Source organism: Myotis brandtii, unplaced genomic scaffold (genome assembly GCF_000412655.1).
Source record: "Myotis brandtii unplaced genomic scaffold, ASM41265v1 scaffold266, whole genome shotgun sequence".
Classification (NCBI taxonomy): domain Eukaryota; kingdom Metazoa; phylum Chordata; class Mammalia; order Chiroptera; family Vespertilionidae; genus Myotis; species Myotis brandtii.
Genome location: NW_005360124.1, coordinates 3,910,452 through 3,928,123, shown reverse-complemented (window position 1 = coordinate 3,928,123; position 17,672 = coordinate 3,910,452). Strand labels below are relative to the sequence as shown.

The window sequence follows — 17,672 nt, the reverse complement described above, 5'->3', positions numbered from 1 at the left end:
GTCATATAAAGAGCTTTTCCCTCTCAAAATATTACAGTTAAACCTCTGTGGCTATCTCCCTCCATAAGTTAAGGTAACATGAACACTTATTTTACCCTTAAGAGTACTGGCACCCACTCCCTCCATGGACAGCACTAAGTCAACCATTATACATGTACAAATGAAATACCTGCTTCCATGGTCAAGTCAACCCTGATGGACCCATTTTTAAAATTCAGAATAAGAAAAGCTCTCTAGAGAAAGGACACTTGGAATCATCAGTAGCAATTAATCTTATAAATTAATTTAATTTAAAATTAGAAAAGCTTTATATGTTTGATAGTCATTTTGCAGTTTTCCAAAGGAAAAAAACTAATTTGAGGTTGAGCTATTGCCATCACTTCTACAGTGTGCCCTCAGATCTGTTAGATGGAATAGCAAGGGTGTACACACCACAGCTGTAACAGATGTTCTTCACACTTGTTCCTTGTGATAAAATTAACATCTTAAAACTAGCTAATTTGCAAACAGAGAAGCAACATAATTGCACTTTAACAGCTGAACAGTTTTACTTACTTCCTGAGACAGAAATGGGATGACTTGTGCACAAATCGTATTCAATCTCTTGGCGATTTCAGTCTATAAAGACAAAGCCACATAAATGTTTAGTATACTTCATAATCAGTTCAGAAAGATAAAACTTCACACCCACCACTTTAGCCCTCCACTACCTCTTGAGGGCATAAAATCGCTTTTCCCAGCTACCTTACCAATATTTATCTTGAGATAAACAGTAGATATTAATCCCACTTGCAAAGTAAGACATAACTGCACGCTTTATTGGTCACTTAAATAAGAGATAATGAGCACTTTAATTGAATTGGAAAATCTACGTGGTTTAAGGCTATATAATCATTTAACCTGGTGATTGCAAACCCCTTCGAATACTTATTCAATTATGGTGTACTGGGCATATTTATGTAGTTACAGCAAGTTCATTCAAGCTAGCATCAGAAACAGCATCAAAGCAACTGAGCTTTCCATACAAGGTCTATACAGCGAGAGCAGCCTCTTTCCACTCGTTCCAACTCTTGCGCAATCGAAACAGTATTTTAATGTTAGTAGCTTTCATTAAGTCTCGAAATTGCAAACAAGCCAAGAAAATAAGATTAAAACAGAACTCAAGTCCAGAGGGACAGTCACATCGAGATGTTCTGAGTATCTGTAAAGTTTCAACACAATTCATCATCAAATGTGAAGACCTCAGTACAGGGTCCACAGTTCAGCTGGACATAACAAAATGTGTCCTGAGTGTCTGTGACCCAAGCTGTTGTAAAGAAAGTAGGAAGAGTCTCTGCCCAGCTCCAAATCCACAAGATCCTTCTGCGACAAGGGACAGACTGGCAAGGGAGGGAAAAAGGGTGCTTCTGCTTCCAGCATAGGATAGGATCCACCTGCTTGCCCCACTGCCAACACCCTCCAGCAAAATGCAAAGCAACTCTGCTTTCCTTTCCTCTAACTTCAAGGAACCAGTTCTACCTTTAAAAGGAAAAGAAAAAAGTCATCTAAAAGAGTCCCGGATTTGACCTTATTTATTCCATCATTTTCCATCAATGCTTACTTACTAATGCCGCCTGATAGTGGATTAGGTAATGAAAAGGATCATGAGCAGAAGAAAATTATGAAGCATATAGCCATGCCCTTGAGAAACAGAGAATGGAAAAAGTAAGATAAAGTAGAAACCTCAGAAATCATATAATGAAGTATATCAAAAAAGAGCTGCTTTTTGTCCTCTAAGATGATTCTAGTTAACAATGAGTAACAAGGCCTTCGGTTGGATGGGATTGGATTGGGGTCAACTCAACTCAATTCTCCCTGACTACCAATGAGAAGGGTTCCAGCCGGGGCCTTGTTAGAAATGTAGTACTAGAAGAGGAAATGACTGGTATAGACCTTGCTTTAACCAGCAGGGCAAACAGACATATGGAAAAAGGGTGCAGCTGCACCAGGTGTAAAAATAGGACAGGGCAGCCATACCCAATTCACCCGATCAATCTAACTCAAGGTCATAGCTCTCCTAGAAAGCATCAGCACAACAGGGTTAGGGAGGGTGGGGGTGCGTGGGTGGCGTGTGTGGTGTGTGTGTGTAAAGGAAGATGAATGCCCTTGGTGGACTCTTAGTCCTTGCCCCCCACTCCCTATCTACGATACATCCAAACAGCATTCCACACTTTCCCCTTCTCCAAAATTCACACTTAAGGTTTCCCAATCTTAAAAAATGATTAATAGTCACTTGAAGTACACACAGATGTGTATGTAGAAAAATAAAATAACTCTAGGTCTCTCATCCAGGGATAACCCTGAAGTAACACTGTGGTGATTCCGGGAAGCATCATTTGAGGCACTCAGAAGCCCAGAGTGGAGAGACTTTTATTTATATCTAGGGCCCCCACTATATATACTGCTTTTCTCTAATGTGTTATTTCTACTCAAAAATGTATCATGGACACTCTCCCACTCAATAAATACAAGCCTACTGGTATTTAAGCACCCAATATCAGTGGATATTTATATTTCATCTAATTTGCCACATTTATAAATTCTGTGTCAGATAACCCTCTACAAAGATCTCTAAAAGAAACCCCTAGAAGTGAATCTGTTAGGTCAAAGTGTATGCATATTTTAAATTGGAATGCATGCTGATAAACTGCCCAGTAGAAAAGCTTACCAATTTATATGATTGCCAGTCTATAAAGGTACATGCTCTCTCACAATGTCAATATTGGGTTTTGACCTTTTAAAAAATCTTTATTCATCTAATAGAGTAAAACGTTATCTCAGTTTTATTTGCATCACTCAGATTCTTCCTGAAATTAAACATCTTTTCATTTATTTATTGACCCTCTGTATTTATTTTTCTTTCTGTTTTTCCTTTGGTATTTATTTATCATTGTCTTTTTGTAGTAGTTCTTCCCATATGACAAATATTGACTCTTTCCCCTCGTTTTCCCAGCTTGCCATTTGTCTTTCAACCTTATTTGCTATAGCTGTTTGCTGTGCATAACTAAGTTTTTATGTGGTCAAGCTAAAGAATACTGTTCTTATGTTCTGGCTTTTGGGCCAGAATTAGAACACTCAAAAATTATAGAAGCCGTTTTCTAATTTTCTTCTAGTGCTGCTATGGTTGTACTTTCTATACTTAAGTACTTGATCTTGATGGAATTTATTTTGGTGTAAGAAAAAAATGATCTCTTTAATTAATAATAATATGTGCTATTACATGGGAGTGGCTTTAAGGTAGAACTGATTTTAACTGTCAGGGGACACTTAAAACCTGGTCTGAATGAAATGAACTTGTAAAACTTTAATAGTATTAGCTATTAAAAAAATAAGTACAGATTAAAGCATAGATCATACAAATTGGGTGAGAGTAGGTAAGACAAAAACAGGAGGAAGGTTGAAGATCAAATTGATGAAAAAACATCAAAAGCCACACCATCTTTCCTGGGAATATATATATATCTATAAAAGGCTAAGAGACCGTTCGTCCGTCTGACCGGCCGGTACATATGACACACACTGGCAATTTAAAAATAAACACTGACTTGCACATGCGCGATACATAGAAAGCTCTTGCTGGCACCAATCCCACTATGTATTTTAATTTTATAATACTATATTATATATACTATTTTGACATGTAATTTTTTGCAGTAACGTAATTACCACACAAATCTTTCTTCTAGTTAATTTCCTTTCAATGTGCATGAATTCGTGAACTGGGCCACTAGCTCTAAATAAATGGCCTGGAGAAGAGATGGAAACAAGAATAGAAGAGGACCTTTATCCCACTTATCTCCTCCTCCTGCCAGGTCTGTAAACCCTAATCTTAAACTGTCCTCTGACAAGTGAGCTTCATTTTGAGCAAAGATGCCTAAATTCAAGTCTCACCTCTGGCTCACCCAGAAATTCTCTGAGCTGTCCTGGCTTCTGCATAAGAAGAATTCACACCTCCAGGCAGTATGAGGGTGGGTCCACTGGTTTCCCTGACTGCTTTCTTTGTGAGTTCTAAAACATTACCACCACCCCAGGAGGATTTCATAAATGTTTTTCCCAGCCCTTAAAAAAGTCTGAAAAGCAGCATAAAGACTGACAATAATATTATCTCTTGTTTCAATGCAAGACCTATAACTGAACACAAATTAACAAGTAGTGTTTTCTACCCATGTTTCCATTCCTGACCACAGAGTTTGCAAGCAGGCTAACTGTGTATTTGGCCCTGCTTAAGCAGGTTTTAAGCAAGTTCTGTAAGCTTTTCAGACAGCGTTCTACCTCTTGCAAAGGCTAGACAACTCCAATGAAAAAAACTGCAGGCTAACTGTATTTTCCACCTGGAAATCATTTTCCTGATGAAAGCTGAAGCCGTATTTGGTTCCTGCTAATAGTCATAAATACTTATAACTAAACTTTCCCTGTATTTCTGACACCATATAAGGCAACAACCTTATGTCAGGTTCAAGAGCTATGCCCAAACCAGATTTACATGGAACCTTTGTGCCCAGAAACTTAACCAGCTGGGTAAAGGCCCCAACATCAAGCCTTACCATCATGGCTAGACTCCATTCACTGAGGCAACAGGAAACAGGTATCCAAATTATCTGTTCAGAACCATCTTTTATTCTCCCTTGCCAAAGCCAGCTCCCCTAACTGACTTGCTTATGATAACAGAGTTGGACCTCATAATCCAAAAACTTGGGTTTGCATCTCAGTAAACCAGTACTACTAGTAAGTGCCTTTAAATCATTTCAACGCTTGGCCACAGTTCTTATCACCAACCTACTTCAGTGTTTCATCAACATCAAGTAAGTTACATGTGAACTACAGCTGAACTATTGCAAAGAGCTATTCTCTTAACCCCGTGGTCGGCAAACTGCCGCTCGCGAGCCACATGCGGCTCTTTGGCCCCTTGAGTGTGGCTCTTCCTAAGCCTTAGGAGTACCCAAATTAAGTTAATAACAATGTACCTACCTAAATAGTTTAAGTTTAAAAATTTTGGCTCTCAAAAGAAATTTCAATCATTGTACTGTTGATATTTGGCTCTGTTGACTAATGAGTTTGCTGACTTAACCCAATCCTTGAAGGCCAACCGCACATCAGTGTGAAAGCTGCCTTTCCCCCCAGTAACACCAGAAAACAAACTCTTCCACAGCCTTTGCCACCCTTTGATACACTACTAGTAAGTCCACAGGTTTAAAATCACATCTAACATAAAGCTACCACACAGATTCTTAATAGCTTTCAGCACCCATGTCTTCTCCACACGACAAGGTAGGAGGCATGAGAACAAGACACCTACTAAATATTTGACACAGCTCCCCTCTGCACCCTCTGCCACGAACACTGCCCACAGGGCACAGTCCATGTGCTTTTAAGGAATGGTTCACTGTCTAAAATGGAATCCCCTTGCACCCAATGATCAAGAGGCAACCAGACAAACTATTACTAACCAGTGTTCGAATAAGGCTCTGTTTACAGTAACAAATCACATCTTATGTTAAAAAGCAAAATTCAACTGAGTAAATTTGAAGATCTAATTGGCTTTATTCAATGAGTCATGAAGCAGACAGCATCTGATCTAGGAAACAGAAAGAAGCTCCAAAGAGCTGTCCAAAAGGAAAGGTGTTTAAAAGCAGAAAGGGAGTGGAGAAAGAAAATTATTAGCGAAGAATGTACTATTCTCAGGCAAGGTCACCCACCTAAGGGGAATGGAGGGGGCCTATCAGTTAGACTACCTCACTTTTGCTATTGGCTGGTTAACGGCTATGATCCTGGGAGAGGATAAAAACCTATTAAGTCTTGGTTTGCCAATGTGAGCCTTAACACAAGCTACTCCATTTTGAGCCCATTGTTTCTTATTAACACTTAGTAGGTATAAGATTCACATATTTTAACTAAATTAAATATGATCAAATACCTCGAAGGCTAGATTTTGAACCAAACCTGGGTGTATAAAACTGAAGACATGTTCTGGGCATCTGAACTTATGTTTTAGGATTTTATGATTCTTAAAAGCTCGACTCTCCACCTTTTATACTCCTTACACCTAGTCTAATTACAAACAGAAGAGGCCACTCCCCAATGTCTGCTCACTTCTCCACTACAGAGTCATGTATAATCAATGTTATTTGAAGCTCAAAACATGGTGAGAATTGCTTAAGAGTAATAGCCCATGGTCTCAAAGCAATCCAATGGCACCTTGCCCAAAGTCAGCTATGGAAGGGGAAACTCCATCACCATTAAATTGCAAATTGATGGATCATAAAAAATGCTGTTTATGCTGAGGGCTGGCAAACTGATTTTTTGGTTTCACTGAAGAAACATCAAAAGCCACACCATCTCTCCTGGGAATTCAAATAAATGGCCTGGAGAAGAAATGGAAACAAGAACAGAGGAGGACCTTTATCCCACCTGTCTCCTTCTCCTGTGTCTGGAACAAATAGACGAGCAAGAATATGAAAACAAGCCCCGCCAGCATGGCTCAGTGGTTGAGTATCCACCCAGGAACCAAGAGATCACCGGTTCAATTCCCAGTCAGGGCACATGCCCGGGTTTCGAGCTCGACCTCCAGTAGGGGGCATGCAGAAGGCAGCCAATGGATGATTCTCTCTCATCATGGATGTTTCTATCTCTCTCTCCCTCTCCCTCTCTCTGAAATAAATTTTTAAAAAAAGAATATGAAAACAACGCACACAAAGGAAAATAGATAACGTCTAAATCACTTCTGACTAGAAGTTTCTGAATCTGTGAAATGGCAATGTTAAATACAGAAAAAATGTTCACCCTCACCAGCAACCAAAAAAAAAACGTAAGCTTTGTTATAAGGTGGGTCATTCTGGACCAGTTAAGTTAGTTTATTAAAAAAATTAATGAGATCCAACATTGATGAGTCCTCTGGGAAACAGAAACCATCATAACGTTACTGATGACAGAGTAAATTGGTAGTCGTCTTAGAAAGCAACTGGGCAATGTGTTCTAACAGCATGAAATTATTCAAACCCTTTGGTAAGGCTTCCCACAGCTAAGAATTTATCTTAAGGAAATAGTTCAAATGAAAAGCATTTCATGCATAAAGCTGTTCACTGCAGCACTGGTTTCAAAGCAAAAGAGAAAAAACAGGTAAAGATGTAACAGCAGTTCAACACATCACAAACATTTGCAGAATTTCTGAAAATCTTAACATTTGCCCTCCTGAGAAATCAGTTGTCGAATACTAGGAGAACAGTATTAGACCCAAAGGCAAGGCAAGTAATCATTAAAGTCACATGTATGATAATGATGTTTAAATAGCCAACACATTACCAGATGAAGCAGGAGGAGAACAAAGACGTGATGTTAGTGTGCCTGTGTGTTTTTTTTACAACATATGCATGTGGCCAAGGACTGTTGATATCCAAAATAAAAACGGTGATTATGCTGTGAGGTAGGGTTCCTGGTGACTTTTTATTTTCTTCCAGTGACCTTGTGAACACCACCTTTGATTTACTGTCTAACTCTATTATTAAACTGGAAAGAGAGAAAAGGGTGGTCAGGCCCACCACCTCTGTGATTGACAGTGGCACTGAGTCACAACAATGCTGGCAAACCATGAAACCATGTGGGTGCCTGGCCCTCTTACAATCCTCACGTCACACATGGAGAAACCGACGTCTAAAGGAAATGACTTGCCCAGGATCATAAAGCAAGATTAGAGGCCACATTCTTTGCCTAGTCCTTTCTCCAGGAAGCGGAAATGGAAAATTGGGACATACTCAAAATCAGAAATAAAGCTGATAAATTCAGCTTTGTTTTGCAAAGCAATACAACCCAAACAGGACTGCAACAGCACAAGGCCACGGCCATGCCGTCTCTCAGCCAACAATGATATCACAAGAAGCGGTCCCCATCTGTCAACAACAGGGGCACTGCATCCTTACTGCCCTGCTATGGATGTAGGCATTTTACAAGGGACCTCAGTTATCAATTGTGAACCTTAGATAAGCAAGTCACAGCCAAACTGCACTTTAGTTCTCTCCTCAGGCAGAGAGTGTTAGTGTATCAGCACTAAAATCAATCTGGCCCACCAATAGAGCAAAATCCACAAAATCACATCTACAAATACATCTCTATTTCCTGCAGATGACATTTATATACCTGGAGAAAAGTCAAGATGTTTAAATAAAAACCACATACCCAAAATGACAGATGCAAAACACTGAAAATAATCTCCCTAATACAGCGCTATCTATTTTGGAGGGGGGGAGGAGGGACCTTTGCCTAGAGACCTACTTTAGAGTACCCAATATTCACACCAGATTTACTACTCTCCCTCACCATACACCTCATGAAAGGGTTAATTTTACCTTAAATTTTAATGCATCAGAGTAGCTTTCTTTTAAAATAGAATTGTCAATATGCTGACTAATCACATTTTGGGGAAATCCAAATGAAAAGAATTTGGGGCCCTAACCGGTTTGGCTCAGTGGATAGAGCGTCGGCCTGCGGACTCAAGGGTCCCAGGTTCGATTCCAGTCAAGGGCATGTTACCTTGGTTGCGGACACATCCCCAATAGGGGGTGTGCAGGAGGCAGCTGATTGATGTTTCTCTCTCATCAATGTTTCTAACTCTCTATCCCTCTCCCTTCCTCTCTGTAAAAAATCAATTAAAAATATATTTTTTTAAAAAAGGAAAGAACTTGGGGTGTCATTAAGTTGAGGTTGTAATGAGGTTATGAGGGATTCTCAAACTTAAGAATGCTTTGGAATCACCTGAGAGACTTGCTAAAAGCATGAGCAGCTGGGATTCTGAGTCATGAGATCTGGGGCCCCAGCATCAGCACTGCTCTCAGGTTTCCAGGTGATGTGTGGTTATTGGACTAAGACCACAGCCGAGAACCGCTGTCATCCCTTAACCACAACAGCGGCAGAGCCTACTGCTTAGCACACTGCAGGTCCTCTTACACCTACTCTCAAATCCTCAATCTGAGCAGATCCCCTGAAACTAGGGTTTACCCAAGTGGGCCGGTAGACCAGGTCTGCCTCTCTCCAGAGCCTTGCCACAATGCCATGGCTGCCTTCTCCACACATTTTTTTTTTATAAAACAAGGCCAAGGCAAGAACACAAACGGGGGGTGTTGGAACACATTTGCCTACTGTGGGAAACAACCTCAAACGATATCCATTTAAATGATTCCACCCATGGCAATGTAATCTCGCCCCCTCCTTAAACTCTATGATTAAAACAAAACAAAGGGTACCAGATGACAGAAACCCTTTAGTGGCTCAATTAATCAGAACATAAGTCACCAATTACTGGCAGATAATAACTTTTGTGTTCCATCTCCCCCTCACTTGGCAGCTCCTACCACATTCTAAATCTGAGCCCTTTCCAACTGGGCGCGCCGACTCTATCCTTTCACTGCTCATCCTTCACTGTGGCTTCTTTGGAAACAAGGAGGGGGTTAAGAGAAAGGGGGGAAACCTGCTGAAGGCTGCTGGGGTGGTGATAGCAACACTAATTGCTCCCATTCTCTGGCTCCTCCTGAGACAGATTGCAGGGCCTGCATCTCCGGAGAAAGCTCTTGCTCTTGTATCTCCTTCGTGGCAGCTCTCAGCAGAGCAACTCAAGTGCCCTTAATTGTTTATGTTCTTAATGCAGAGTCTCTTGAATGCATTCATTTTTAATAGCAGGCTTGAATATGGGGCCTATCCAAGAATGACAAAGCAACTCTATTCATTGGTTCTCCCTTCCAGCAATGATGGTCTTTTGATTTATTTGCAAATGACAAGCTTGGCTGGCTCCACTTGAGGGCTGCACTTATTTTTTTTAAGAATTCAGTTGCATTTCCAAGATGAAGTTGAGTCTGCAACACTGTGTATTTGTGTAAATTCCACCTCCCCCCTTCAGTTCCTTCTAATTAATGACTTAAATGTTTTGACCCAACTGTTGCCAAGCAGAGCATTTGGAGTTTAATTTGTCAGTTTGGTAAAGATGCATCCCTGACAAAAGCATGGCAGCTGTTTTGGTGCCTAAACAGCACATTTCCATTATTCAGAAGCCCTTGTTATGGGGTTCAGACAGTGCTGTTCACATGAAATCATACTGACTTGACCCATGATAGAAAAAGACAGCATTTGGCAGCCTCAAAGGAAAATGCACTCTGTAACGCCACAGAAGGTTTTTAAGACAAACTCGGTAGGGTGAATCAACTCTGTAGGGTGAATCACAGAGCACCTCTGTGAAGTCATCACCTATTGTTCTCAGAAGGGAAAGCGAACAAGCCTCCCCTGAAACACATCCCAGCAAACACACACCTTTCACCCTCTTCACAGGTTTTAGTCATGAGGGAATTCTTAAGAAATTAGATAATATCATACAATAACAGAATTAGTGGGAGGAAAAGCCGACTACATCATCATCATTGCAGGAAGGCTAAAATTACAATTACGAAAATAAAATAGGTAGAGACAACAGCTGCCCAGGAGTATGCAAATATCAAGTTACCTCTGAAAACTGGGTTCCTGAGAAGGCTCTTTCTTCAAATTTTGTAATGTTATTTTCTTTGCAATAAAATTAAAAACACTTCTTCACTGTAACTACCTTGTAGGCCTATCTTTGGTTGGAACTGACTTTCAACTGTCTGGGATCACTATCTCCATACCTTCCAGCATGACAAAGCAAGCCACCAGCGCACTGTTGATCATTGGTTTAAGCATTTCCCATCACCCTGCTCCCCACATCTTCTTTGGAGAAAACTGGCTCAGCAGTTTGGCATGAATATTTCTCTAACGGGTTGGAATCTCTAGCCAATCCAGATAGTGGGAAAGGAATTTCCTGCCTGAGGTGACTGTGGACAGTGCGTCCTAATTTTTTGCTGCACATGAATGACACGGCCGCTCTTCTCCCAGAGCGACTTCTTAGGAAAGCAACTATTCCACCGGGACACCATGTGGCACAAAGCAAAATGGCCACAAGTTAGAGACATCAGCAATGGTGAGGCCCCAGGACAAAGCCATTGAGCCCCCAACTCAGTCTCAGTCTGGAAGCCCCACCCAGACCATTACTCCCCCACAATCTGAGTCACTGGAGTAGTGGTACCTTGGGAAGGAAGACAAGGTTCTTGGCCTTCCCAGTTGGAACCTGGGATTTACTTTTCAATCAACATCATGCACCAAGAAACCTGCACAGCTCCAGAATGCAATTTACTCTGCGAGTGGCCAGAAGACTGTTTAAGGGAGGGGACTCCACTACAAATTGGGAGCCTGCCTCTGCTTTAGGAACAGCATGCACTGCTGTGCCCAGCAAGCACAGGCATCACACGTTGGGAGCCACTGAGGTAGAAAAAAACTTGTGCGCAGTGAAGTCAGCAGGGGAGAAAAAATTATTTTCTCAAAGCATCTTGGCTCATGATTAAAATGAAATCTGGAATGCTGGTGAAAATTTTCAAAGCATAACCTTTTGGAAAAGCTTTTAAGTATTTAAGAAGATGCTAAGTACAAGGATCCTAGATGACAAACTTCACTAGTATATTAAAGATTCACAGAATATTAACTCAGCTATGCAGGTGGAGGCAAACAGGAATATCATTTTAAATACAAGTTAAATTATTCTTTAAAAAAAACCCTAATCAATACATCATAATACAATCCATACAGAAATCTAAGCAAGAGAAAAATAATGATCATCTCTCCAAGATAACAGTCAAGCTACTTTTCAGGGGGATGTGTGTTGTATGAATGAGAATTATTTATTCAGGGTTGCATGGATTGACAAAAAATATATATATAATTAAAAGTATACCAAAGACAAGCCCCGGGTCCTCTTATGTCCGGTCATGACAATTTGCAATTTTAAATTGTTGCAATGTGAGTCTAAAATATACTGGGGAGCTGTTAAATGAGAGGGGAGAACAACTAAATCATGAAAGTGAGAATGATTTATAAAGGAGGGGCCCCCCGAAGTTACCACTCCTGTAATGCACCAGTTATTTTACAAGTAGACAAATCAATTTCTGTGCTCGTGTTTTTAGAAAGCATCCCAGATATTCTTCCATTAATTATGTGGGTTCAGGACATGTCAATTCTCGTTTCCCAGAGCACCAGAAACCAAATTTAACCCACAGATTGTGTTACACTGGTCTTCCCTCACTGGGTTCCCACAGGGCTGGCTTGGTTCAATAATGCCGAGCTCCTTCTGGAAGAACAGCATAGACTTCCTGCCATTTGGACTGTGAAACACAGTAATTCACCAGGGAATAAAGGTCAAGGTTGCACTTTTGGTCATTACTGAATCATTTGAGATGATCTGTGGTGAGGATGAGAGGAAAATCGAAGGCTGTGAGAATGCTGCAAATGGCTTGACCTCAGACCAATTTTCGTCTCCATCTGTCTAATAGACATGTGGATAAAGAGCCCTCCCTCCTTCTGGGCTGCTGGGCTGTTTTCAAATCTGCAGCACAAGCCAGGAACCAGTTAAACAATACATTAATAGGGGGAAATAACCTTCTAAGCCCCAGAGTGACGCTTACTCAGGTTTTGGGTCATTGGCTAAAGTTTGGAAGGCAATTTCTCTAGTCTGCAAGCAATACTGCAGCTAACTCAACATTGTAACAAATACAGAGAATCATCTGCAGCGCAGGAGCATGTCAAAATTTCCTTATTTGTACATGCAAATATATGCATACCTACACCTCCACCCCCCACTAAAAGACATCCACATTCTATTATGTCTGTTAACATACACACAAAGGGAGCAGCAGTTCCAAACACTGCATGCTGCTGAGAAATCAATCTTTTTTCAAGTGTCCAATTAATGCTATTTAATCATTATTAAGGCACTTCAATCCTTAAATACAAAATGGGAACCCAGAGCCTAATTATCATTTAAGCCATGGAATCAATGTTAATATCCAATTTTATACTAATACTCCCCTTTACTAGTTTGGCCGAACTACTTTTTTAAGGGAATGTTGTGCCATATATAAGTTTAGGCCCCCACAGTATATCAATGTCAAACAACATCGTGTCAAGCTAAGATTCAATTCAGGTAAGTGCCACTGCCAAATTTTCTTGTTCCCAGACGGGCTTTAAGATTATTTTATTGCTTAAAATTTAATTTGTTCCAACTCGTGTCTCCATGACAACGTTGGCTAACCCTGCAAATCATTTGGGTAATTGGATATCTTATCTTTCTATTGCTCTCAAATCGAATGATTCTGCTAGAATTGTAACAGCCAATCAAATTTACAGTCCTCCTGAGTAATAGACTTGGAAAAGTAGCCACATTCATCTCCTCTTTACAGCCATATTAACCAGTATGCGACAAACAGTAGAATCTGGTCTTCAAACTATACTCCAAATTATAAATGGTGTCAATACCAATATTCTCACAGTGCAAAGTCTACTCAAAAGCCTCTTCCCTTTTATACTGTTTTGAGAAGCAACAATTGGGACTCATTCCATATAAACCTTGAGCAATTTCAGTACTTTGAGGGAAACTGACAAGAGTAATTCTAGTAGCTAATCAGAAAAAAATAAAAAAGAAATCACAGCTTTGCAGGATATTTGACCTTGTGATAAAATAATAACCAAAACAATGGCTGCACAAGATTATAGTGTATGCTGACATTGATGTTTCTGCGGTTCTTTAGGGGGGTAAGCCATATTAGATCCATTAGTCAAGAAATAAGAATACAGATTTAGCAACCAGTTCAAAAAATCCCTATACCCTTAGAGAAATCCAAAATGTGACACCTCTTTATACTTTTTATCTCACAAACATCACAGCATTCAGGGTAGTCAATTATGGAATACAGATTTCCTATAAGATTCAAAAGTCAGCAGATCCCCTCCTGAGTTACTGGTATGATTTTGGTCTTTGATCAGCTAAAAAGTACAGATGTTGGATACACTTCAGTGGTCCAAGTCCAATCTCTTGGTAGCTGTGCAAGGAGATAGTCCAGACACTGTAAAAGAACCAGTCAGCTTACAAATGAAAAAGGCTCCTGAACCAGGATGAGGGGGTTGTCAAGAACCTCGAGCTTTCCCTACAGACACTCAGGACTTCAGGACCTCCTCAGGCTAAACACAGAGAGACAGAAACCTGGAGCTTCTCAGCACACAGGTGTCAGGCAGTTGAGCTTTTAAGCAAGTATGAGAATAGGTACTGGCACAATTTGTCTCAGCTGCCTTCCTTTATCCCCAGTAGACATACACAAGTTTCTACTGCATCCTACTTGGCAATAACAGACAAGAGCCTAAACTTCCAGTATGTCCAATTCCAATGGCCCTGCTTTCCTGCCCTGTGCATTTTTTTTCCTGCTTTCCCAAATGATTAGCACAGAGCAGAAGCTGTGAATGTGACAGGACACAAAAATCTCAAGCCCAGGATGTACATGCAGAATATAACTACTCAAATTTTTGCAAAGCACCTTACAAGTTTTCATAGCCAAAAGATACACCTCACCAAAAGATAGACATCATCAAGGCTGAAAACGACTTCTTTCTCTAACCAAGCAACAACCTGGCCTTGTAATTCATACGCACCCTCCTACCCCCACCCCCTTTTTCAGGGTGATAAATTAAGAGTTGGATTTTCTACATTACATTAAAAAGAAAAAAATCAGAAATGCACCTCCCATCCTTTATTCTGCCAAAACTCACTTCAGTAAAATGAACCAAATCCTCTTTGTTGTTCATCCATTCCCTTAAATGAAAAAACTCAACACAACTCTATTTTCACTGGTAGTTGTATTAACTACTTAAGGCTGCTGCCTTCCAAGGGCTTATTTTACTGTTTGGCCTAAATAGGGCATTTTAATTCCTCTAGATTCCTTAGACAACGGGCTGCCAATGGGGTTTGCGTTAAAAAAAAAAGTTTCCTTTTGAGCCTTAAGATAAATGCTTCTGATCTTAGAAGGAAACAAATAAAAAACTTAGTCATTGAGAGAAAATAATGAATAGTGAATAATTTAGATGGAGGGAGGAAAGAAACTGGGCTTGAAAAAACACGATGGGAGTGTGGCCTGGAATTCAACAACAGGGTACAGTTTCAAATGGATCAATAACAGATTTCAAGAAGAGCTATCCTCAGAGTACCCAAGTGCCGGGCACCATTGTGTCTGCGTAAAGAAACTCACTCAATCCTGTAGGGTAGATGTTGTCTTCATTCCTAACCTACTAGCCTATTAACTCTTTTGTAAGGAGGAATACTTAATATCCACACAAAGTGGGGACAGAGGGGCTAGAAGGATTTTACAGAGCACTCCTATAGCACAATTCCTAGGGCATGTGGGAACTCAATGGATGGGGACTATGACTACTCACTCTAATGCCCCAAATAAGCTTACTCGTCAATCATAAACCCACAAAGCTGACTTTTGAAAGCCAAAGCTGAAAAAGACAATGCTTGAGGCCCAAATGGGTACCTGTAGCTGCAGGCTGCATAGGACCGGCTGCCCTTCCTCCATCCCGGTGGCCCATCCATTCTTTATTCTCTCCATACCAGACCTAGATGCAGATCAGTGTTAAGACCCCCTTTCCTAAACCTAAAGCAACCTTTTTATTTTCACTCACTAATCCATAGAAGCCTTTCAAATGACATATATAAAGGCGGCTGCATTTTGTTCTCTAAAATCAATTTTCTCCCCAGCCATCAAGTAGATGTTCCCGCACAGAGAAAGAACAGCCCTTCCCTTCTAATTCAAAAATCCATACTGTCATTGCCCTTGCAAACTGCTAAACAAGCAGTATTGGCAAGTCACTTGTGTTCTGTAATATATTTACTGCAAATCCCAAAGGCTCGCCTCCTAATGCAGTTTTCTATTGTGTCTGTGCGTGTCAATACACTGGCTGGTCACCTTACTTGTAAGAGGCTCTGACTGGCTGTTTGCTCAAGGCATCAAGAGGGGACTGAGGCTGCACTCCAGGAGGCCCCCTGCCTTGGAGAGCCTCCTCCACATACAGGGGTACTCAAAGAGGTTTTGTTTTCTGGTATTTCACACCCCTCTACCACCCATGGCCTCTGAGGCCAACTTAACTTCTTCATTAAGACAGTTTCCAGCCACACAGTCCAAGGTCAGAGTCCTTTTGCACAATTATTTCCCAGTTTTCCTACCCATCAACACTAAAGCTATTTCCCCCAGCAAATATAATGATTGCATCTCAAAGGTGCATTACACAGGGCCAAAAGGCAGGAAGGCTTGGGGAGGGAAATTGGCTTTCCTGTCTTAAGTACAAATCTCACTTTCAGGCGGGAGCTGAAAAAGAAAGTACTGTAACACCGTATATAATTGTGGATCACCGAATACAACCATGCCAAAAACACAAAGGACAAGTCCAGGAGGAAAATGTTGTAAAATATTATAAACAACTATTAACATGGAATTCTTAAAATGTACTTAGAGAAAATTCCTCCTCCACATTATCAATTTAAAACAGAGTTGATAGCTAGAGGAAGGCTCAGCCTTCTAACAAACCATTTTAAAGTTTTCCAGAATTACTCATTTATCCATATAGGGGAGGGTTGGGGGTGGTGGTGCAAAAGCTCTAGGTAAGATATTTGACAAGCAGATATTACAAAATGTTTACTTATCGACTCGGTATCATATAGGTGGGTACATGTAAGTGTTCACTGTATGTGTCTTTCCTCTTTCTGTATATTTGAAATTCTTAAGAAAATGTTTGGAGGGCAAAGACTGTAAGTAAATAATTAATGAGTATAATCATTACTATTGAGAAACCTGGCAACTAAGTCAAGTTTAATGCCTTGAACAAAACTTATAATTCGATTTATCCAAGTCAAGTTTAATGCCTTGAACAAAACTTATAATTCGATTTATCCACACTACTCTATCAGGCCTGTGGTCGACCTTAGGAGATAAGCAGTGGTTCCAGGGATAGTAACTGACACACACACTCAATTCATATGGAAGCCCAGACCTTAGCAACATGCTACTTCTGTTTCCTCTTTTTTTTTTTTTTTTTTTTAGTACAAACCCAAATCTATTACTATAATTAAACTCCCCATTAAGAAGCCTCAGTGGATATTCTGACTATGTATCACTTTTCCAAAAGGAAAACAACTTGAGCAAACATGGTTAGATGAGATTATTAGAATTAAAGTCCTATAAAACATCTAGTGAAGTCAAATAGAGTTTATTCTATTTGGCATTTTAGCATAAGGACCCATACTCTCAATTCAAGTTTTTAATCTGGGTTCCGTCGACTTGCTGAAGAATCCTGATATGTCCACAAAGAGCCAAAATTGCTGGGCAAAGCTATTGTGTACAATTTTTTGTACAGACAGCTTTCAACTCATTCTTGTATAGATTCAGGATCCAACTACCACTCTACATAAGAAGCATTTTAAATGCTACTAAACAAGTGCCTACGCTGCCGGACTCATTGGGGAGGGTAGATAGATGTAAGTCTTAAACTCAAGCTTCAAGCAGACTGCAAGCTAGCTAGAGTAACAAGAGGCACATGAAAAAAACATTATTACAGATATCAGAGGAAAAACAGTGGTGAGACAGCTCCTGTTGGAGCAGTCGTGGAAGCCTTGACATAAACAGGCAGTGTTGTTACTGGAACTGGACCTTGAAGGGTATCGAGGAAGGCCATGTGAAGTTTGACAAAAAGGCCTGGACTTTTTATACAGA

The 17,672-nt window shown here is 40.4% G+C and overlaps 1 protein-coding gene across 6 annotated transcripts in view; it reads right to left on the bottom strand.

Annotated features, from left to right (window-relative positions):
• Positions 1–17,672, bottom strand: part of TLE1 (transducin-like enhancer of split 1 (E(sp1) homolog, Drosophila)) — an 87,639-nt gene that overhangs the window by 56,343 nt on the left and 13,624 nt on the right. For all 6 annotated transcript variants that reach the window (XM_005868285.2, XM_014541254.1, XM_005868286.2 and 3 more), the window contains one exon: positions 556–618. In XM_005868285.2, the coding sequence (XP_005868347.1) occupies positions 556–618 (63 nt within the window). The remainder of the gene's footprint in view (positions 1–555; positions 619–17,672) is intronic.